General features: G+C 39.6%; 2 protein-coding genes across 18 annotated transcripts in view; both read right to left on the reverse strand.

Annotated features, from left to right (window-relative positions):
• LOC122401245 (tropomyosin Per a 7.0102) overlaps positions 1-14,976 on the reverse strand; it is a 56,768-nt gene extending 41,792 nt beyond the window's left edge. For 6 of the 17 annotated variants that reach the window (XM_043403263.1, XM_043403262.1, XM_043403261.1 and 3 more), the window contains exons 1-3: positions 14,822-14,976; positions 9,453-9,613; positions 8,746-8,871 (exon numbers count right to left, since the gene is read on the reverse strand). In XM_043403263.1, the coding sequence (XP_043259198.1) occupies positions 8,746-8,871; positions 9,453-9,566 (240 nt within the window). In that variant the 5' untranslated portion in view covers positions 9,567-9,613; positions 14,822-14,976. Of the gene's footprint in view, positions 1-1,587; positions 3,304-6,890; positions 8,282-8,745; positions 8,872-9,452; positions 9,614-14,821 lie in introns of those variants that run through there. The other 11 variants (XM_043403256.1, XM_043403252.1, XM_043403259.1 and 8 more) reach the window with 10 other exon arrangements.
• Positions 14,977-21,080: 6,104 nt separating this feature from the next.
• Positions 21,081-23,584, reverse strand: part of LOC122401269 (phosphatidylinositol 4-phosphate 5-kinase type-1 alpha) — a 45,645-nt gene continuing 43,141 nt past the window's right edge. The window contains exon 19 of the transcript XR_006259432.1: positions 21,081-22,878. The gene's annotated coding sequence lies outside the window, so the exon portion shown is untranslated. The remainder of the gene's footprint in view (positions 22,879-23,584) is intronic.

Below are 23,584 nucleotides of genomic sequence, written 5' to 3' on the forward strand. Positions count from 1 at the left end.
AGCACTTAGTACATGAAAAGATTTATCTTTTGGTTGGAGTATGTTCTACAATTATTACAAAAGAATGTCTGTTAAAGAGTATTGCTTTGATCCAAAAATATCAACTAATATGTACAGGTAGCCCTCCTATAACACAGTTTCGCTTTAATACGATAAGAAAATTGCGAAAACCTTTGTAGAACACTGTACTTCTACAGCACTGGATAACATGGTTTTTTCTTAACATATTTGAAAACTAAATTACCTTAAAATAATGACGCGAAGGAACAATGAACTATAGTGGCTTTACATAAAATAAATATAAACAAATTATAATTTATTAAATTACGGTTGTGTTAAATTAAAATAATATTTGTTTTTAATAAATTTTCGGAATGTAACTCCCCTTTTTGTACTGGCTCTGGATCTCGTATAACACGGTTTCATGCAACACGGCATTTTCTAGGAACCTATCGACCGTGTTATAGGAGGGTTACCTGTACTTAATTTTTAACACCACGTTTCCTTCTAGTAAATACGAGTTGTCTTTGCAACTGTTAAGTGTACTCAACGGCCACGATACAAATACATTTGTCATTTCCTGTGCTTTCCACGTGTCACGAAGAAAAATCGGTTGTCCACGGCACGAAATAATTAACATTTAGCACGTTACAAACGTAATCGTAATTGTCCACGAAAGACAGGAATCACGTCGTGCGGTTAACGTTAAGAAAAAGCATCGCGTGTGCGGGGCACGATCGTACACAGAAATGGACCGACAATCCAGCTTCCATGCTAAACACGCAACGAGCGTCGAAATACAGGGCGACGGAACCGTTTAGCACATTGCGTACGGTTAATAACTCCTCGAGTTACTGTTAGAATATTTTGAGATACGCGGGGGATTGTTGGCAGACGGGAAGGCAGAGAAGGTGAGTTTTCAAGCCGGTCCTCGTTGTATCAAGAATGTCTCGAGTGCCAGTCGAGTCGGTGTGTCCCTTCCATAAACCCCCCCGCGCCTGCCTTCACCAAAGCCACAACCCAGCCTGACGACGACGTGCCTGACACTCACGATCGATTCTAAACCCGTGCGGACGCCGGCTTCGGCGTTTCGTGTACATTGTTAAAAGATCGAGTTCATCGACTGAACCGAATCCGCTGTCCATCGCGAAATCATGTCGCGCGTCTTCGATCGACCCCGTCATGTCCGACTTCCTAACGTCACACCGTACGGATCGATACTTTTTCCGAACGAATATCGCGCGAAGTTGAGCACCGTATTTCCGGCAAAGACGCCAGCGGATCGTATCACGCGTTCGCGATGAAATTAACCGCACGAGAAGCTTCTCGATACAGATTCGCGCCAGGATACGACCTGTTTGAACCGATCGCGAACCTCGCTGAAATTCTCTTCTTCCGTGTGCTCGGCTCGCGTTCCTGTCCAAGCGTCATGGAAGCATCGAGGCATCGCACGAAAATGCCGCACAGGTTAGACAGAAATCGCGATACGAGCGATTCGGGAAAGATTAACGATGGAATATCGCGTGTACCCGAGTGGCTCACGGAGGGAACGAACAAGGTGGTCATGAAGCGAATTCTTTCACTCACTTCCTCGCGGCGCATCACTTCCACCTGCAGCCGCTTCTGATACTCCTCGCATTCGTCCTTATACTTCTCCATCTCCTCCTTGGTCTGCCTCATCTTCTTCTTAAGCACGTCGAGAAGGGTGCCCTGCATTTGCGTCGACATGCTGGCAGAATACGCGCGTGTAGCGGTCCCTCACTGTTCAAACGCCGCGATCACGAGTCTCGTACGCGGATAGGATCGAGATAGAACTTGAGGAAGGTGTCAGAAAGGACAGGGATGTAAGGATAGACAATGAACACGACTTAACGAGGACGAAGTATGTCGGGGTTATGATAGGCGACCGGCACCCGTGTGAGAGAGAGAGTTTCGTAGCCTCCGAGCTGTCGTGCACTGGCGACCACTGGCTGCTGTTGATTGGAAAGCAAGATGGCCGCCCCCGGCCATCATGCGCATGCGCACTACCGCCGTGCGGACGTCAAATAGTCCTTTGCTCTTGTCGCAACGCTTGTTCGATAATATTTTGTACGAATTTCGATCAAACGAAATACGACAGGATCGTCGTTCCGTGGGTTCGCGTTTGACTGTGTATGTCACTGGAAAAATTCGATTCACCGATCGAACGAATCCTTTTGCCTTTCGTGACCGCGTCACGAATCGCGATGCGCACGCCATGTATCGCTACGCCGATCGACGTGTCGTCGCGCGCAAAGCCCCGGAAATACCGCGCCCGTCCCGAGCGCGCCTAGCCATTCGAATGGACGCTCGACAACAATCCCTGCGTTGTTTCGTCGCTTCTCCTGGTTCTCCATTCGCGTCGTGGGTCAACGCGCGTCAAGCGAGGACATCGACGGTCACCCCATCGTGAACGAAATATTCTCCCATAGAAATCGAGCGTTCGGAGCAACCGATCCTTCCTGCTTTTCGCCGGGGAACGAATAAGATGGACGAACGACGCGAAAATTTGAATAGAAACGAGGACCAACGGTTACTTCAGCGCGAATGCTCAATTTTTTCGATAATAGATTCGTTGCTTTCATCCGCTACAGACCGTACTATATTTGAGTACTCTTATTCAGTGTCATGTTTTCAATTATCTACAAATAAAGTAAATAAACAAATATTTTGAATATAGTATTTTACATGCGGCAATGGTCGACAGTTTATACTGTGTTTGTAGCAATATAAAATAGACAATCATTGTTGTCACGCATATGTGACGATGATCTGTCACGAAAATCGTAAAGTGTGGAAGCGAATGTGTTAATTGCAATAAAAAAATCGATTAGTTCTCAATATTTTTCCAGAAAAGATTCGATAACACGTATGTACGTGATGACAACAGATACGGATATCAACGCGCCATCTATGAAGTTTCTGATGCAATCGGAAATTGAAATTGACATATGGTGGACGTTGAAATTCATTCCATTCGGTTGGTAAGTAGCAACGCGAAAAAAAATCATGACGTAAGCGCCGGGACTATGCGTCAGTTTAGTGACGTGCGTCACTTTACCGGAAATCTAAGAATAAATTAAATAATCACAATTTCAATTAAAAAATATAAATTTCGGCAGTGCAATAATTATTTTTATGCTTTTGTTATTTGTCGATAAACATTTGTATGCTTTTCGACTCAAGAGGGAAAGCCTTTTCAAGCTTAAACAATTTTAAAAATAAAAGTTAAATTAATAATTGGTAACACAATAATAATGTTAGAATAATGCAACTGAAAATAAATAATTTATACTGTACAAAACGAGACAATTCATAATATGTAATTGTATGTTATTATATATAAAATAACACAATAGTGTCTCCGTATATATCAATATTCTATACATTAAAAATATTTCTATATTATTTATCAACGTTTTCAAGAACAAAAAGCCTTGTACGTGCATATGTTTCACGTATAACGACGCCTATCATAGCTCCACCTAGTATTCAATGGTCCTACTCTAGATTCAAATAGTGTTCAGAAGGGTTTCCCCCGAAAAAGAGCAATCAATTCATTCTTAGGTCCGAGATGAACCTGTGACTCGTTGCAGGGGTTATATGAACAATGCCGGCACAGATGGCAGCACATTGATTCGCGAGAAATCGCGGAATGCGATGCGCAAACATCGTAGATAAACGCCACAGAAACTGATCCGGCGTTTCAAAGGTCATCGATGGAACAAATGTGTAATATGCATATAGCACGTGCTCCAAATTCGTGCAATACTCGGCGGACGTTTTGCAACGGCGTTAATACGTTGCAACGTCGTCAGTTTAAACGCTTCTAACGAAGCGGATTTGTGGGAGTGCGTTCCGGGAGCTTACGCAATTGCCCTCTCGGAGTGTCGAATAAAAGAGTTGCTGGATCCGTGTACAACCGCCACGTATTTTTAGAATGTTGACGTGCGTTATTCGTGTTTAGTTTAGACAGACGCCAGCGACGTCAGGACAGACTGGGGTCCGTTAGTACAAAGATCCTTCAAGCCTATTTCTTGCCGGTAATCGTGTACCATTGACCCTGCGAAATTACTCATTATATAACGACGAGTCGTTTCGAAAGAATGTGTGATAATTAAAAGATAAGGCGTCAACGCATAGAGGCGTGGAAAAAATGTATTTCAGAAAGTTTTCGAGTGACGAATATATTGCAATAATTTTTATTCTGTTTGTGGGTGAGTGGTTAAAAGTATTTGCACGTTGCATTCGGTAACTACGCAACTACAGGGTATTTCACCTAACTTGACCACCTTAAATATATCGCTTATTTTGTATGATAGAAAAAAAGTCAAGGGGAGAAAGTATTCTGTTTGAAGGCGCCAATACGGTGATGGATCGAATTTTTTTTTCAAGGTCATTTTTTCGAGATTTCAAGATCATCGTATTTTTTTTAAATGGGACCACATATTTTCGCTACAACAGTCTTATAGCTTATAAAAAGACGAATCCAACGATGTGCGATATGTTGACCTTCACGTGACCTTTAGCGAAGGAATTATGAAATGTTTGTCAGTAACTTCAGTACGCGTTCGGAGACGGTAAATGAAGGAATTTCAATTTCATTGAAACAGTGTACCGTGTAATTGTTTCTGGTGCTTATAAATAGATATTCATATTCTCCTTTCAACGGTTGAAGTATGTTTACAAGCATTATTATTGTAAGAGGAGAATGACCGAAGCGGGTCAATAGCGCGTTGTCAAAAAGCCGCGACGTACACAACAAGTTGCGGTATCGATAGCAGTGTAATAAAATTCTCCATCATGTACACTACAGCAGAAAAAGTGGAAATGATTTTATGATCGCCGGATCTTACGCCACTTGATTTCTTTCTGTGGAGGCACCTAAAAAATACAGTTTACAATGATATTCCCACAACAGCAGAAAACATGCGACAAAGGATTCTACATGCATGTAGATCAATTACTGTAGAACAACTGAAAAATGTTCAGCAAGAATTTATTTACCGCCTCCAAAAATGTATCCAGGTTCACGGATATCCTTCATTTACCGTCTCCGAACGCGTACTGAAGTTACTGACAAACATTTCATAATTCCTTCGCTAAAGGTCACGTGAAGGTCAACATATCGCACATCGTTGGATTCGTCTTTTTATAAGCTATAAGACTGTTGTAGCGAAAATATGTGGTCCCATTTAAAAAAAATACGATGACCTTGAAATCTCGAAAAAATGACCTTGAAAAAAAAATTCGATCCATCACCGTATTGGCGCCTTCGAACAGAATACTTTCTCCCCTAGACATTTTTTTCTATCATACAAAATAAGCGATATATTTAAGGTGGTCAAGTTAGGTGAAATACCCTGTATAGAATACTTTTTATTCAGCTTTATCGTTTTATACCGACTATATAGGTATCTCGTAATTTCCTGGTCAGTGAATGCCGAATATATTTGCATTGTATATTTACTAGCCGAGTGAATGCGAAATACCTCATTAAGCTTTATTGCTCGGTACATTCTAATCGAGTAATGAAAGTCATGTGTTGTTGACGTAAAGAAATATTTTAATAATAATACGTTTCTATTATAAACCTTACAAATTCATGGATTTATTCTTTTATGCATAAATGATTTATAAATACCTATAAAAATGACGAATTAAAACAATGATGTTTCATTTGTCAGTGAAACGGAATGTAAGTATTCTTCCCTAATCAGATATCGAATACAAAATAGTGTATTTGGTATTCGACGAAGCATCGAATACAAGTTGCAAGAGTATTTAATATTCAACAGCATGAATGCATACGAAATACAAGTGAATGTCGATATTTTATCAACGCAGTGAGAACAGTTGTTCCAAGCACTGAACGGTATTATATTATAAAATATCGTTCATAAAAATATTTCACTTTTAACAGCAACGTTACTTTTGAATGGTAGTGTACACTCAACGAGGTGATAACACCTCCAAATTTGGTATAGCTGCATCTGATATGTGACCACGTCATGTTTACTCAAAAGGTAGGTCATATGTCGAAAACGAATCAGTGAAATCGTTGTTGGTCGATAATTAAATGATTTGCACTATTCGACGCACGGTTCGTTTGGTTGCCTGTAAAAGAATGTTGTTTATCGTGCCCGGCGAGAGAATCATGCCTAACCCATTGTCCCCGTTCACTAACCCTAACATAAGTGTTCTTTGTCGGGCGATCGTGCGTCGTTAAGCACCGCAAGTAGTCTTTCGGCGTTCGAATGCGCTCCTAATGGCCGGTTAATTATTATTACACGGTGGCGACCAGCTGTGCGTTATTCATTTATCGCGACAACGCGAGTCGATTTCGTTTTCCCAGTTGGCAATGAGCAAAATTAATGCCTCGATCGTTGTGGCCTTTCTCTAATCAGCATTCGCGGCGGTTCGGTAAGTTTCCAGGATGTTCGCAGATAGAGCGTGTAGTTAATATTTATAAAAGAGCAAATAAGATCCGTGTCGCTGTAACTTCGAGACAGCGTCCGATTTAATGGGCCGCGTAACGTCATCGCGGGTAACCGCTAGATCACCTAACCTAACTGCGCCGTATTTTTACCGGCCTCTTCTCCTTATACGGTATCGAATTCACGGAGATTATCTCGTACGAGAAGACGGTAAAACGAGAAGACCGAGAGCAAGAGTGAACACGAGTCATCGCGACCGAGAGAGAAAGCAAGACTTTGTACGACTGGCTCGTTTTGTTATCAAGGGCCGAATGACCCCTCGGGGACCCATTGACCGACGTCACCAGCGCGTCAAGGTCACGTCACGCGGCGACCTTCCATCACGTAACGCGTCTACGTACCGGGCGCATCACCGACGCATCATGCGATACTGACCCGTTTCAGCTGGTTTCCCATAATATTCTGCAATTCGTTCCTTATGAGACTGAATTTCATCATCGTGTCGCTGGAGAATATGGAGGAACCGAACGCCAATCCAGGATAATCGGCGCATCTCTTTCTTCTGCTGGCCTCTCTCTCGGCCTGTACCTCTGCCCTCTCGCTGGGACATCTTAGCTTGGCGAGTTCAACGAGCTCGGGATCCTCCTCGACGTTCGTCGACTCATCGTCGGAGTTCCCGTCACCGCGAGCCCTCGCGACCGCGTGCTCGGGCTCCGGCGATGTTCCTTTGCTTCTCGACTCGATAAATTCATCCACGGATGTACCCTTCCCTCGTGGTCCCGTCTGAGACCCGTCCAATGGTTCGATGTCGAAGCTGTCACAGCTCTCGTAGTAGTTGTCATAGAATTCGTTTTTCTCACGAACGGACTGCTCGTGTCGTTCGTCGAGAACGTCCAGGCTACACTGCGCGAGCCTTCGTCGGACGTTCTCCCCTCTGTCATCGTTCTCGAGATCGTTTTTGACCGTGTCAGTGTCCTCTTTCGACGTTACGTCGTTTTTCGCGGACACGGCCGCCGTCGGATCGCGTAGCCACCTCGCGCCGACGATCGTGGCTCGTGTCACCGCAGGCGAGCATTCCGTATCGATGACATTGCTCTTTTCATCGAGCCTCGGTGACGTTGTCGTCGACGGTGTCTCGTTATTGGCGATCGACGTATCCTTAATAACGCCAGCAGGGCCACACTGCGCGGGTCCTCTGCTGGAGGCGTCGAGACGTCGGCGCGTAGCGTGTCGCGGATGATGCTGATGACCGCGACGTCTCGTGGTCGACGTAAGAGCTGGCTCCATACTACGTTATCCAACTGTCAAACCCTCTCCTAACCCCTACGTTCCACTATTTTTTTTTTTATTTTTTTTTTTAACGTGCTACACGCACCACCGTTGTTACCACCGCACAAGGCACACCGCCATCTTGTCTGTCACTGTTCGTAACACGTTTCTCACCGCGCCACGCATACGTCCTTCTGTCCGCCTTTCTATGTGCACGCGCACGCACACACCGTGTCGTACAGAGGAACGCATGCACGAGAGGAGAGACACGTTGGTCTCCGCTCTCCGCACCGTCCTGCTCTGATTTCTATCTTGCTTTCACTCTCTCTGTCTCCGTCTATTGCTCTATGCGCGATCCAGGTTACCCCCTCCGTGACCACCCACGACACGGCAACGAAGTCTGCCGAGCGTCGCCGAACTAACGAGGCGGCGGCCACGCGTACTAACGCTCGACTGGTCGCTCACTTCGCGGGGAACCCACACTTTCGATGCTGAGCGCATGCGCACGATCGCCGCGACATCTCGCAATCGGTAAACGTCAGAACGACGTCGGTAACGATGCAATGATTGATAAGGGTTTCGTGTTCGTACGCAATCAATTTCAGAATATTTTGGTAATATACTGTTTGGAACAACCGTAATCGATTGTTCCAACTGTGTACAATGGATCGAGATGGGCATATTTTTATATACAACTTATGGAAATAGAGTATGACGATTTATTTGAACACTTATCGAGATAAGCTTTTATTTGTTCAACGCGAAACAGAATTTTATATTATAATTCAGATCGCAATTTTTATCGAAGATATAGAGGACCAAAAGTCGTTTAGTTTTTACTTGTTACTTGAAATTACTATCTATTTTTCATTGTTTTCTATAGATTAAGTAGTTGAAACTATAGATTCAAGAAAAAATTTGAGGTGTAAATTTTGTTTGACGTTTTTAATAATTGTTGATACGTTATCGACGGTTGATCTTAACAAAGTTTGTAATAAAAATGTATATGATTGGCACTTACGTTTTGCAGAGCCTTGTCCTTCTCCTCTAATTTAGCATTGACCTGCATGAGGGCTTCCTGAGTTTGATCGAGTTCATTTTCGATGGTCTGGATCTTCTTTTGTAGAGCACGAGCCTCCTCCTCAGCCTTCGCACAAAGGAATATTCCGTATCAGAAAATATTGACAATTATAAATCAATAAAATCGCTGCTTCGAAAAGACGTTTCGACAGAGAATGTATAGAAGTTCCGAAAGAATTTTCAAACAATGTTACAAATTATAGCCGCGAAATTTCCAGATCTATAATTAAATTATTTGAATGGTAGCCAATTCTATATTGCATTTTTATCATCGCGCGATTACTACATCGCTATTTGCGTCCTCCTCGCGAGAATATAAACAGACAATTTCGGTTCTTTGATTTTACGAATATCGAGTTACTTTTTCATATTTATAAGTCGCTACGAGTGGACCTTCTTTACCTACAGGACTACTCCATCGGTCATTTTAAATTTCGTTGAAAGGATTAATTTCAAGATCATCTACCGTATCTTAAAAGTTCTTTGCATAAGCAAAAACCTTGCGAATGCTTACCAACTTTATTACTTATATCGATGTTTCGATCCATATTCTGGAGTTATTTCGAAGAACCGCTTCAAACCAGGGATCCAAACGTAAACGGAAGCTTGTGTTTTAGTCCAAACATATTCATAGCTTCAAATATTTACCTTTTCGGCTCTTGCGTTCGCGTCACGGGCCTGCTGTTCGCAGAGCAACGCGCGATCCATCGCGTTGTCCTTCTCCAGCTTCATTCCCTGCATCTTCTTCTTGATCGCGTCCATGGCGGCGGTTTTGTTTGTTCACTCGGTCACGAGAAAAGAAAAGGTATCTACAACAGGCAACGACGATCCATCATTACACGAGCATCCTCAACCCTTTTAGAAAACCTGTCTCTGGGGAAGTTGCATTAAACTCTTGCGTTCAGAATGGTCCAAAGGGAGAACTTATTTACTCGTCGAAATCGTTTAAACCACGGACCCTCGCTAAAAATTCGTCCCTGAACGACATCCGCTGATTTCTACCATCGTTCTAGTGGGCTATCTGTTTACTGCCACTTAAACAGTTGTGACACGGTTCGTTGGCCCGAGTATGGAAGGGTTAGTTATTTCAAGCTCGAAATCCCCTAAAAATGTTGCGTCAGGGATTGTAGGCTCGATAGTCTGGATATTCTATTTTACGAATGAATATACAATTGTCCTAACTCTGACAGCAGGACGTTTCAACGACCCCAGTGACTACTACACGTTACCATGCGCCTGTCCCCGTTGATAAATTGTACTTTTTAATTTTCACCGGGTTCGTTGGTCGTCCTCCACGGATCGATTCCCAAGAAAGTCAGTCAGGTTCGCGCGTCTAATCCCACCGGGTGACTTTAACGACCGTGAGACAATATCGCGGTCGCAATTAACGGCAACCCGTCTTCGTTATATTTTCTCTTTCTCTCTTTCCGCGTTGTGTTTCCTAGCGGCGAGATAATTGCCGTGGAAATTCTGGGATCGCTGCGAGATTCGTGCATTCGTTCGGGACATAGGCACCACGCATCGAAGTATAATTAGCGAACGCGACCGGATATCCTATTTATAGAGGCAGGTTCTTGCTCAAGAAGGCCCGGGCTCTGTACCGTGTCCATGTATATATATATATTAACTTAACTACAGGTGAGAAATCTTAGGGATTCTATGTGCCAAAATAAGGTAGTCTTGACTAGAAAAGCAATAAATTCTGAACAAATACTTTTCCTTCAAATAAAACTGAATTACTCGAATTATATATTTGTAGTCTAATTCTCTGTTCTCCAAAATTTTGTTCTCTTTACGATTTGTTCGAAATAAATTTCGTCTTTATCTTCTCGTATATAGAAAAAAAATCGGATGCAGTATTTTTGCTAGTAACGTCAGCGATTAATAATTCGAGGCTCAAACGCAACGTCGTCCTAATTTGGCACGTTGAATAAACGATTGTCCACTCGTCGATATACGGGCTGTACGTATAAAATGAAACGTCTTGGCGCGTCCTTCCTCCTCTAGTGACGTCAGCCGCTCAGGTATGCGATCCTCCAGGACGAACCGAGCGAAACGAGAGGATCCTTCGCGGCACCGTTCGCATTTTATGCGCTCGTTTCTCTCTCCGCGGCGAAACCGATGCGTCGCGAAATAGGGACCAAGCACGGGGAGGAACGGGTTAATTTTCTTCGCAGAAACATTCCTGGCGTCGCTTCCTCGCGGATGCCCTCACCGACCGGGAATTTTCAATGTTCCTTCTCCTTTTTTTCATACGGTCGGCTACGCAAGGTCGTAGCGACGTTTAAAATTTGGACAAAGTCGAATTCGTAATTTTATTACGTGGTCGAGTGGAATTCTTCGACTAACAACGAACAAACAACAATGACGTAACTGGCAACTCTAGAACTTTAAAAATTTATAAAATGTTCTTTCGAAAGGAAATCGATCCATTTTTTATTCTTAATTCTATAATTGTCAAATAAATTGTGATAGCGTTAATGTTATATCGGGGTCGTTATAAATTTAACAAAAGTAAGTAAAAGTGGATTCAAATGGTGGACAAAAATCATTTCGTGGACGTGAAATTATTATTAAACTGAGTACCGAGTAACACAGTTTTCAATTTTACAATCTACTTACAATCAGGGCATAAACAAACCACGTGGAGATTGCTGATAAATTATAGTATGTCAAATCGTTAACTAAATATAAGTAAAATTCTGTTATCCTTCCATTCGGGTGAAGTAACTTTAATTCTCGAAAATTTCAGGCTTTCATATTCTGTCACTTGGAATAATCTCGGTTTCTGATAAACGGGATTCTAGTGCATTTACGAGCGAAAAATCTGCCCTGGAGAATGCGTTAACACGCCACGAAGTAGAAATTTCGCACGGTATGGAAAAGTGTGACACTCGAAAGTAGGATTTAGTTGTTTTATGGAAACTTTTTCTCATCTAAAATTCCGTTGAAGCTTTCGCAGAAAGATTCGTCAATGTTCGTTGCATCTACGCTATTGCACGGATCCCTGCATCCGCGTCATTGGCATCCATGACAGCGAACGTGCACGATTCCAAGCTCGCTGGTAATCAGAGATGCCGAGTAAGCATCGAACGAAAGGAAAACGGGGTTCCAATGGGTTCGGAGAAACGGAAATCCTTGAGTCGATCTACCCGAGAACCAATTTAATAATTAAACCCTTTCACCATTCGACAAAATTTGAGTCCAACACTTCGATAGTGTTAAATTAAAAAACCCCCAACGAACCCCTTTAAAAGTCACAAATTTTTTAAAACATATATTGATTTTGTTCGTTGTAAATACAATAATATTCTAAAAACAAGCTTAATAATTCTATTGAATAATTGAATACGTAGGATACAGATAATATTGCAATAATAATGAAAATTATCTTAGACTGGACGAAATGTCAAAATTTTTGATACGATATGTATTAAATTAACTTAATTTTATATTACTCGATTGTTGGTAGAATTTGAGGATATAATAGAAACATTTTTTACAGTCTTAATTATATATCTATTGAAAGAATATAATTAATACACTACTATACAATTTAACGATAAATATTCTACAAATCAATTATATCTCCTTGCACATATTACCGCCATTGCAATCTGGGTCGATCCTTAAGTTCCTTCGGTTTTTGAAGTGTCCTAATTTTTTTCGATTCTGCTTAGTCAGCAAAGAAAACTGTATTGTGATGCAAATTAAGCAACCCTGTTTACCACGTAATAATATTTTACACAAACTGTTAACTAACCTTACTTTCTTGTCAATTCTATTGTACGTACAGTTACGATTATAATTAACTCGTCACGTTCGTTACATCGTAAATATTTTTCTTTTAACCTTCCATGTTGGACACTATACATTTTTCTGCTTAAAGCCATCATACATTAAAATTCTGGTATCATTTATAATAATTGTTGTTCATTTCGAAATTTAATTTTCGTATTTCTGAAAATAGTCCCAAATTGGAGCACCGAAACGTTAACGTTTGATTAAAATCGTCAAATCTTCCATATTATATTAATTAAAATTCCTATTAAGTTTTTTTCGAATCTTAAAAACGTACGGGCAAAAATGGGGTCGATCGTATAAATAACTTGGACCGGAATCCGTAAGACGAATCCGAAGCTTCAGGGAAACGGAATCTCGAGGAGCGCATACCACAGTCAAAATGGCGGTTGATAAATGGCGTTTCTCTATTTTTCATACTCAAATCCCGACAGCCATAGAAGTTCAAGCGCGAGCACTCGATAGTGCGTTCGAAAATGGCGTTAGTTAAAAAAAAAAGAAAACATAAGCAGCACTCGCCAGATTCCAAAGACGAACGTATCAGCGGAGAGGGTTATTTTTATACGGGCAGAGGAGAGGGTGGAATCGTCGCTAGCCGCCTGCCGTCGAACCTTTTCGGGTTACGCGAAGCACAGCTTCGTTACTCCATCTGGATTGGTATCTTGTTACGCTCGATGGAAAATTTCCGCCATTCGATCCACAGATTCGCACCAGAATCGCGTTAAATCGGCTTTAGAGACGCTCCTACGTTTCGTTTCGAAAAGAATGACGAATCAATTATGGGACGAGACGATACTGCAGGGAGAAAGAAAGTTCAATCAGAAGCAGGAAAGATTAGATCTGGGTTAAGGGGGACGTGGTTGCAAGTAGAATAAGCGTTGAACAATTTTTCGAGTTGTCGCGAGTCTGAAACGTTCGTTTTACAATGTGGGCAGTCTCAATTTTTCGAGGTAAAATAATAAAATTTGTTATTACTGTCAAGTCTCATCTTGCTTCCTTCCTACAATAGAACGTGGACAGAGTCATTTTTGTTGTCATATATTTTATAAAGACTGATAAAAACATACGACCTAATTCGTAATTTCTACCAGGTTCAATCTTTCTTTCTTCCTACAATAGAATACCATCAGTGTCGAATAATTTTTTAGTAGCTAAGACGTCAACAGCCTCAGATTTCATCTTTCTCCTTACGAAGACAGACTAAAACGTTTACCACAATAAAATTCTCAATTCCCACCAAGTCTAATCTTTCCTTCTTTCTACAATAGAATCTGTACTATCGAGTAGTTTTTCCGCAATTGAGGGCATTACGTCGCCCAAGACGTATGACCCAATTAGAAAAGCAGTTCCTACCAAGGCTCATCTTTTCTTCTCCCTGCAATACATCAAAACTCCAACTTCCATGAAACTTTCTCGAACCCACCAGAGTGGACTAGAAATTTAGCATTTGTTCGTCCCGTTGCTGTGCAATACGTATAAATAGAACGGTCGCGGGTAATGAGACACTATCTATTCTAGGGTCTCCTCATCGCTCTGATTGCACCCGACTTTTTTAATTGTTCGCATTCCTTCTTTCTCTTATCAGCTCGCGACGAAAGGAGATCTGGACAACGTTGGTCTCGCCGGTTACGCATGAACGCCTGAAATATTTTCGTGAGTCACACTTTTCTGGCGATATCGGCGCGCCCGCGTACCGATCCACCGTGACCATACATCGCGCGAGACGATGGTTTTGTGTATGTACCGAGAAAATTACCGGTCGAAATTGCGGTCAATTTGGAGAGCAGAAACATTCACGTTGCAACCGGCCGGAACAGAATGCAAAGAACGATCTATTAATAGGGGGCTAACCGTGCAATCCCCCGGAAGAACTTTCTTCGTACCTAAACGACCTGATCGGCTAGGTACCTAGAAATTAGGTTACTCGATCAGCATCTTTCAGCATAGCTCGACAAGTCATAGACTCTTTTGAATCGTACTGGAAGACGTTAGCCTCCGTGTCTCATCCCTGACACTCACTCATCCGGTACCCACTACTTAGGGGCTCTTATTAAACTTGTCGAGCTATACGTTCGATATCTCCGTCACTTTCGTCGCGAGTAATACCACCGTTCTTCACCGTCACTTTCCTTCACTCACTGGTCGAACCTCGCGGTCCTCGGGAGGACACAGGGCTCCCTCTTTAACGGATGATAAAAATGCACATGGTTACTCACGGGGCAAGTACTCAGGTTCGTTCGTTGTCCGGGATGCGTCTGACTCGCAGGCAAAGTCTCGACTGGTCGCTGAAAGCCGCGGCTTCGCCGTTGCGCGGCTCCCACCTTTTCTCGCGGGCTTCTCTCTTCGTGATCGTAAAAGACGACGATGACGTCGCGTGAGGACGCGGTGCATGCCCCCTACCACCGCGCACCTAGACCCCCGGCGCGGCTTTTTCTACGTACGGGCCTGTGAAAACGTACACCGCGGAATGTATCTTTAGAATCGGCGTCGCAGAGTCGTCCGATCTCTATTTCAAAGTCCTGGAGAGGACCAACGCGGAATGGAAAACCCGCGGAGACTATGGGGGTGTATAGTCATGGTCCACCTTCCGCTGGGTCATTCTTACGTGGTGGATAGCGTTTTTACTCTCTTCAGGTTCGGTTCCTCGCTATTCTTTCATTGTCCTTATTTTAACACGTTGAATTACACGCCATTTTTTTTCATGTATATTTTCAACATTTGCTCGAGTCGTAGCGTGAAATATAGAAACTATAATCGAATCATTGTTCGTTTGTTTCGAGTTAACTCAAAATTCACTATACGAGTAGTTTTATTTATATAAAGTAATGACCGTCTGAATATTCATGAGTATCGAACAAATAAAATAAAAACGTTATTTTCGTTGAAATTATTATGGGTTCTTCTATTGTCTAGATTATTACTTGACCTTTATTGGGGCTACAGAAAAATTCTGATTATCCAGAATACTCGGGACTGGGGCAATAACGGAAAATTAAATATGTCGGATAATTGGACTAAAGCTACATATGAAGTGATAAAAACAAGGAATATAATCACACACGAGGTATATGAGTAGTCCTTACATCGAATCTATTATTTCGGCCCATTTTTCTGGGGCTCCAGATCCCCATTATCACTTTTGTGTCACTTACAATATTACCAATATATAGGTTACAGAAATAAACACAAGAGGAAATGAGAAAGAAAGTGAAATTACAGAAACATTTCTGATCAGACGTTATGTTTTCGGTAAAGAATTTTTTTCTTGAAACTGAGTAGGATTTCAGGAGTATATCTATCCACCAAAAATGATTCTAATTGACCCTCACAATCAAAAATAATTTTTTTAGAACGATTTGAAATTTCTTCATTTTATCGAACAATTTGTTCACCTACTCGAATTCTTTTCTCGAAATTGCGTAGGATTTCGGGGGTATGATTATCCACCAAAAATGATTGTAATTGACCCCCGCAATCGAAAATAATTTTTTTAGAACGATTTGGAATTTTTTTTCTTTCCCGAGAGATTTAGGCACCTACTCCTTGTCGATTTTTCTTAAAAATTCGTTTTTGATTTTTAGTAATTTTGTTTAACACCCTATAGAAAAATTATCTAATACTTTTTTGTTACCGCCCATGAGCTCTACTTCAGAAAAAAGTGTCATTGAAATATATTCACTATTGTAGGTTATGGCTGTTTGAAAATTGGACCATTTTTATGGGGTTTTTCACACTGTACGGGGTCAAGGAACAACTTTTTTAATATTGTTAGAATTTCTACATATTGTTCACTAAAATACGCGTTATTTGCATTTTGAAACATTAAATTCCTTCAATCCGTTCAGCAGTTATGACGTTTTAAAGATACGCATGAAATTTTCGAGTGACATTTCTGGCCTGAAATTATATTTTTGGTAAGGAATTTTTTTCTCAAAAGTGCGTAGAATTTCGGGGGTATGTCTATTCACTAAGAATTATTGTAATTGACCCCCGCAACCGAAAATATTTTCTTCAGAATCATTTGAAATTTTCTAATTTCGCCGAAAAATTTCTGCACTTACTCCCTGTCGATTTTTCTTATAAATTTGTTTTTGATTTTTAATAAACACAATCATGGGTAATGTAGTAATAGAATTTATTAATCAAAAATAAAACATAAAATTTCTACGCTTCAACTGTTTAGTATCGATGTCACTGCTGGATACATGCGGCTGTGACTTCTTTGTTTATGTAAAATATAATCCGTAACATTTACCGAAGAATAATCAAGGTAAATATGCTGGCTATTTGGAAATCCCGGATTCTCTAATATAATTATTTTTACTTTATCGAAGAGAAATAAGTTTCACTCTGAATGTATCACTGGAGTCCATATTGGATTGGTTACCTCGATAGTAATTGATCGAAGCTCGATATTTCCGTTTTTCTTGCAAACATCGAGGTTTCACTTGGCCTGAATAAAATATAATTTCATCGCAATTTTATTTTTGTTAGTATTATTGGAATTTCTGTATATCTCAAATAATATTGTTTACAAAATACTTTTTAGAATCATCTTATATACTAACTTGATTTTAAGTATATAGACAATTTGTTACCAAACGTTTGAGGAATAGAAACCGAGAGGAATAACGTTTATCTTTTTCCAATAAAAAAATTGAAGGTCTCCACGATAGTAATACCCGTACGAATTAAAGGCAGACACAATAATGAAACGAAAGTGAAATTTATTCGAGTTCGCGAACGCGTCTCTCAGCGCGTATAATTAATTTGCGAGAAGTGAAATCTTTTTAAGGAATAAGAAAAAATTGATCAAGATTGTCGGGGATCAAGATTACGCAGAATTAAGCATTCACCGAGAGAGTTAACGTGCTCGAGGTATCAAATTGAAGGTGCTGCAATTCGATAGAGAAAGTGAAAACTTTCCTACGTCACAGAAAAAAGAACCATGGGATATTATACTCCCGATTCCTTGATCTAGTTTCTGGAACTGTGGATATCGAGTAAAGTCAAAGTCGCCCAGATCGTTGTAAGATTGCCATACTCTCCGGGGACGATCTTAAATATATTTAATTCGTCGGCGAGAAAAATAAACGTAAGAATACCAGCGAAAGGAAGATTTACAATCAGCAGAATCTAAAAAATATTTAAATCGATGATTCACAGAGAAATCGCAGCGAATAATAGACGTCCAGATCCTTCGAACGATTGCCCATAATAAAAATGCATAAAATGGACGCCATGTTCTCTGTTATTTGTTAAAAAAAATTAAAATGAAATTATATTTTATGCAAAACGAATTAAAACCTATTACTAATTGCAATAAAAATTAGATTATGCATAGAGTGTATCGTTTAAGATTAGCCACCGTTTTTGTTCTGAACAAAATTTAGTCTTTAAAAAGTATTAAAATTGTACATCCATACTTCTCGATACTATAAATAATATATAAACATACCATTGCAACGATTTTATTAATCTTATCACTGTTGCAAGTGCGATGTATATAAATATTAATACAGTATTATAAGTTGATACGGATGTACTTTTTCGCACAACTCTTATTCCCATAACCTAAAAAAGACTGTTATAACTAAACAAGTGATCTTTATAACTGTTCGCTCGAATAAACATCGCTGATAAATCAGATTACAGTGTCCTTATTCGTTATGTATTATTCGAATTAAATTTTTCCCATCTATGTCCACGACCCGGAAGTAGAGAAAAGCTGAAATAGATCGTCGAAGATGGCGGGTCTGTGTGTCCAGCAGGAGAGTCCTAATATTAGGCAGAAGTAATTCTGGCATTGGGGTTATAGGCACCTCTATCCGATCTCCTTGAGTCAACTCGTGTCATGGTCAATTCGCAATGAGTCGGACAACGCTTTTAGCCTCGTCGGTTGCGCAATCCTTTCAAGATTTATGGAATAATTCGACCACTTTCCAAATCACGACACTCCCGAAGCATAAAGCCCAACCGCCATCGAATTCCTTCGAGCGAATTTCACGCTTGAAGGCCTTGAAACGAGAGCTACCTTTGGGAACTTATAAAAGAAAAAACTATTCGGCAGAATTAATAAAAATTTGTTAATCTAAAATATGTAATAGTTTTACTTGATTGTAAACATTTAAATTTAATAAATCTAATCCAGAACAAACCTCAATGTTTATTGCATTTAATATGTGGAAATCCAGGGTGGTTGGATAAATGGATATTCAACTACATTGAAAGATTTGAGACTCTTTAGATAATTTAGTTTATCATTATTGCGCGTCTATAGAGAACTTTTGAATCCACGGAGGACTGATTTACTCTATTATAGTAGAGTTAATGTACACAATAATTATAGAAACTAGCTAAAAGTAATGGTAAATTAAAAAATTCTATATAGTCGACTAAATTACTCTTTCTTAATGAATTAAATAAAATCTGAATATGTATAACAAATGGAAAACTGTTTTATAAAATTGATTGCTCATATACTAGAATAACATTTACGAAACAGGATAGATAATTATTATAAAAAATGGCAAAACGAGTCTCGTCGACCCTTTTGGTAGATCAAGATCTGCTGGATCGTGTTCGTCCTCGTATCTGAAAGAGATTTTCGCGATTAATCACGGGATCTCGGAGATAAATACGATTCTGCCAGCAATGACGGTGTTTACGAGAGCCGTGAAAATTTCGCGCAGTAATTTGTCCGTATGAAATCCTTTGCGTAAGATCGGTCGTCACATCCCATGCATTCGTCGGTCCGATTCACTACCATAAATGGAAAAAGTAGGTAAGGGTCCCTGCACAGCCTTGACTCATATACTGTCTGTTTAAGTACCGACTGGTGTGCGTTTACGAGCACGTTTTTTAAATACCGATCACTGGCTAAAAGTCGATGAATATGATTCGTGCACTCGCTGCTATTAAAAGGAATCTAACTTTTAATAGAAAAAAACTCAGACAAATAACATTACAAATTTTATGTTTCGCTTCATATTTAGAGTTTAGATTAAGAGTTTGGAGAACGATTTCTATTTTAAAGGGTTGGACCACCATTCCGCAAATTAATTTATACTTCATGATGCTTTTTAAATGTCTAGGAATAAATTTAGAATATTTATTCGTTGTTTGTGAACAGAGTTTGCCCAATTCTGACTATAATAAGTCTCCATCCTTGTTGAAAAATTCTGGTCGGGAAAAAAGTAGATTTGTGTGTGTTTGTTTTGGAGCATGAAGGTAGTCTAACCCCTTAATAAAACTAAATCCTCTGGCAGTTATATTGAACATTTTAGTTTAGAAAGTGAAATGGTTGTCTTGTGAATTAATATAAATAAAAGTTCTTACGTTAGTTTTAATCTTCTTAGCGCCAAACGAAACAAAAGATTCTACCGGCTTAATTATCGTCGCATTCGCGCAATTAGCCAGACAGACATCCTTGAGGGAATAATTAAGATGCTTATTAAATCTAAGTTCGTCTTTATGTCAACGTACGCGTATATATACGTACGTGTCCTTAGTTAGTACTTACCTTATGCAGGATATATTGCACCGACGAGGCCGGGGCACCTTCTGTCCTAATTCTACTTCATCGACATAAGCCTTTATAAGTAAGTTGAGTCACCTCCTCGTTAGCTCCTACTTTGTCATACAATTTCATTTCTTCGCTAGAATTCACGCGTATAAAGCAATAAGATCGATCCTCTCAGCATCCTTTTAATCGAGGGTGAACAACGATCAAGTTATTTGCACACTTCATTAACACTGAAACCTCGATCACACGTCGAAGAATCGAGAATTGAATACAAACGGGCTCAATTAACGATTAACCATTCGATACAATATGGTAGAATTTCATTTCCGTCGAATAATTCGTTTCTCATTTGAATCCTTAAGCAAGAGCGTGGGAGTCTATCCTTCATAAGAGTTTGGTTTACTTCAATTAACAAAATTAAATATACTACAAAATCTCATGTTGATTGGTATTTTAGACGATACTCTAATAAATAACACTAACTTTGAGTGACGGTATATCTAGTTGATAAATAATTGACGATTTTACTATTAAAACTAAGCACAGGTTTGTCCACTCAACATATGGAATATTTGAAGAAAATACACAATTTTAATTTTCATTATTACGAATATTTAGAATTTATTCTTGTATTTTTAAACTCGAAATCTAAATGCATTACTTTTTATTCGCAATTAAAAAAAAAGCTTGCCAAGCCACGAAAGTTTAACTATAAGCGCTCTTATTCGAGAATTAGCCACGGAGATCGAAAATGTCCACTGTTTGCATTCGATTCGCGAGCTACCCTTGATCACAGATTAAAATCATGCGTGTTCAGTGCATAATAGGGTGCATCACGATTCTCGAAAGTTCATGCTCGACTCACCTCTGCACACCGGAAGGGGGACTGGAACAACCTAAAACGGGCAGAAAATGATCGTACAATGATCGAACAGTTATTATATCTTCGCAAACTTTATTGTTACAACGATTATTGCCAGCAAGATCTTCCACAGCGAGATCTTTCGACGAACAAACCCGCGAAAGCAGAGTCTCCAACGGAGGACGCATCGCCGTCCTCACGTTAAATAAATAGAACGCAACAATAATTTATTTCCACCATTTACATTGTACGCCGCCAGCGATCGTGTACGCGCAAAATGAGGTATCGAGACGAGACAATACGCCGTCGCGAGGAAAATGCAGGAATGCGCACGATCGCGGGTCCTATGTATGTATATGTAAATGCATCCAACGTACGTACATACGATAGGTCCGATATTTATATGTGTTCTTTTTATACATGCAAACATCTTTTAATAAATATATACAGTTGTGGGCAAGCGATTTGCTGGGAACGTCGCGAAGTGCTTGAAAGTAATCAGGCACGTCGAGTTCCCCGTGCAAATCGACGCCCGTCGACGTCACCGATATTCCATTCGTCTCGATGAGCACTGGCAATACGTAATATTGCGAACCACATCGATCGTTTCGTGCGAAGACGAAAAACCAAACGGAATTTTTAATTCTTAATGGCAGCGTTCGAGACATTACATCCGTTTCAAACGGCATCGAACTCTTCACAACCCGAGAAAAATGTGCACAGACTGTTTAATAAAACGTGGACGTAACCTCGAAGTTAACATCCAGAATGGAAAAACGACAAGTGTTTTGTTTTGGAATATTAGACGGTTCCCCGGTGTACGCGCAGTAGAACCACGATTACTGATTAAAAACTGGGTCCGAGCATTGTGTATTGATCGAAATTCGTGAAATAATCAAGGTACAGACATAAAACGTTGTAACTGTTACTAATTACAGTATTACAAACATGTCAAACATGTGGTTTGCTTGAATTTTTTATTGTAAATACTATTGCTTGCTGAGAGGCATTGATTTTTTAATAGAACGTTGATAATTTTGCATCGTTAGTATTCTGATGTGAAAATTACATTTTGTCTAAACTAACGATAAGAAAGACTGCAGATACCTTTGAGACTGTCTCAAAATATAGTTCAATCATTTTAAAAACTGCAAGTTTCCTGACCCTATTTTTGATTGCTAGATTAAATAAAAAATATTATTGTTTAAGACTAACAAATTTTTGTATGCATCTATAACTCCTTATAAATAAATCGAGCTTAAAATATTTTGTACTGTTCTAAAATATTTGAAAGACCTGTCTTCTTGCAATCAAATCAGAACTATCATGTTTCGTGTAGAGGTTTGGATGAATCCTCAAACCTAAGTGATTTTTAATTACATAGCTGTCAAACCACTTGAGTCAACGGTAAAGATTGAAAAAATATTTATCCAGATACAAATTTCGAATAACAAATGAAAAATAAACTGTCGGTCTTATTGGTTATGTATTATTTGAATTAAATTTTGCACATACGGCTAGAACGATTTATTCGCAAGTATTGCTAACGCAGCTTGATCAAATTGCGAGGCAATGCTGTATTTTCTTTTCCAACTATACTCCCTTTCACTTTTTAGTATAAAAAATCAGTTTTTTACCCAATAATCGAGGTTCTACTGTATTTGTTCTATCTTTCCATAAATGAACCTTCCATTATTTTACTTTAACATTCGCGTGTGTTGAAATTATGTCTACATTTTACAAAACGTTCTGAGCTCGCGCTTTATTTTGCAACGATAAGTCGATTTTGAAGATCGCTATAGAAATTCGTTAAACTATAAGGAATGAATCGATTAATTTTACGTATCAATTTACCTGTTTCGTTGGTATCTCAGGGTATCTTCGACCTAGTTGAAACGTTTCATGAAATTAATTCGATAGTCGTAAATTTACTTAAACAATAGCGAAGAATTAAATTCTTCTAGCAAGCATTTCGCGAGCCATGGTACTTAACCAAAATTAATAAACAATTTGGTTCACTCTCGTCGCGAATAGATTTTCGAAGAATGCTTTTAATTTGTAATATCATGCAATTTTCGAAATATCTGTCTCTGGACGATTAAATGCAACAAAACTTTTCAGTCGTGTATCTACGACACGAACAATGCTTTTCGTTTAATATAATTATTTTTTAAAAATGAATATCAAATGAAAAATAATTGGGCACGTTGATACGTTTTCATAAATACTCCAATTCGAGATTACACAATAAGTTAAAATCCTCCCAAGGAGCATGAAATCGAGATATTGCACGCACAACTAGGAGGCAGAGAGAATGAACGCAGGCAATCCAAAATGATGGATTCAAAAATCATGCGCTCATTCTGTGTACACTTGAACCAGAATATGAGTCCTGCACGGACCTGGGCAAATTTTATTTAAAAAGAAATAACTGTCTAAAATGATATTTCAGTTTTTCATTTCCCGTGACGTTATTTGGAAATAACTGAAGTACTGGATAAATTGATTTACAAAAAATAAAAAACAAATGTAGGTCTTACAAGCATTATAATAGAATTTTTTTTAAATACTACTGTGTAAGATCTTTTGTTT

The sequence above is a fragment of the Colletes gigas genome, unplaced genomic scaffold, assembly GCF_013123115.1.
Source record: "Colletes gigas isolate AHSC1104 unplaced genomic scaffold, ASM1312311v1 Colletes_gigas_Sc00023, whole genome shotgun sequence".
NCBI lineage: Eukaryota > Metazoa > Arthropoda > Insecta > Hymenoptera > Colletidae > Colletes > Colletes gigas.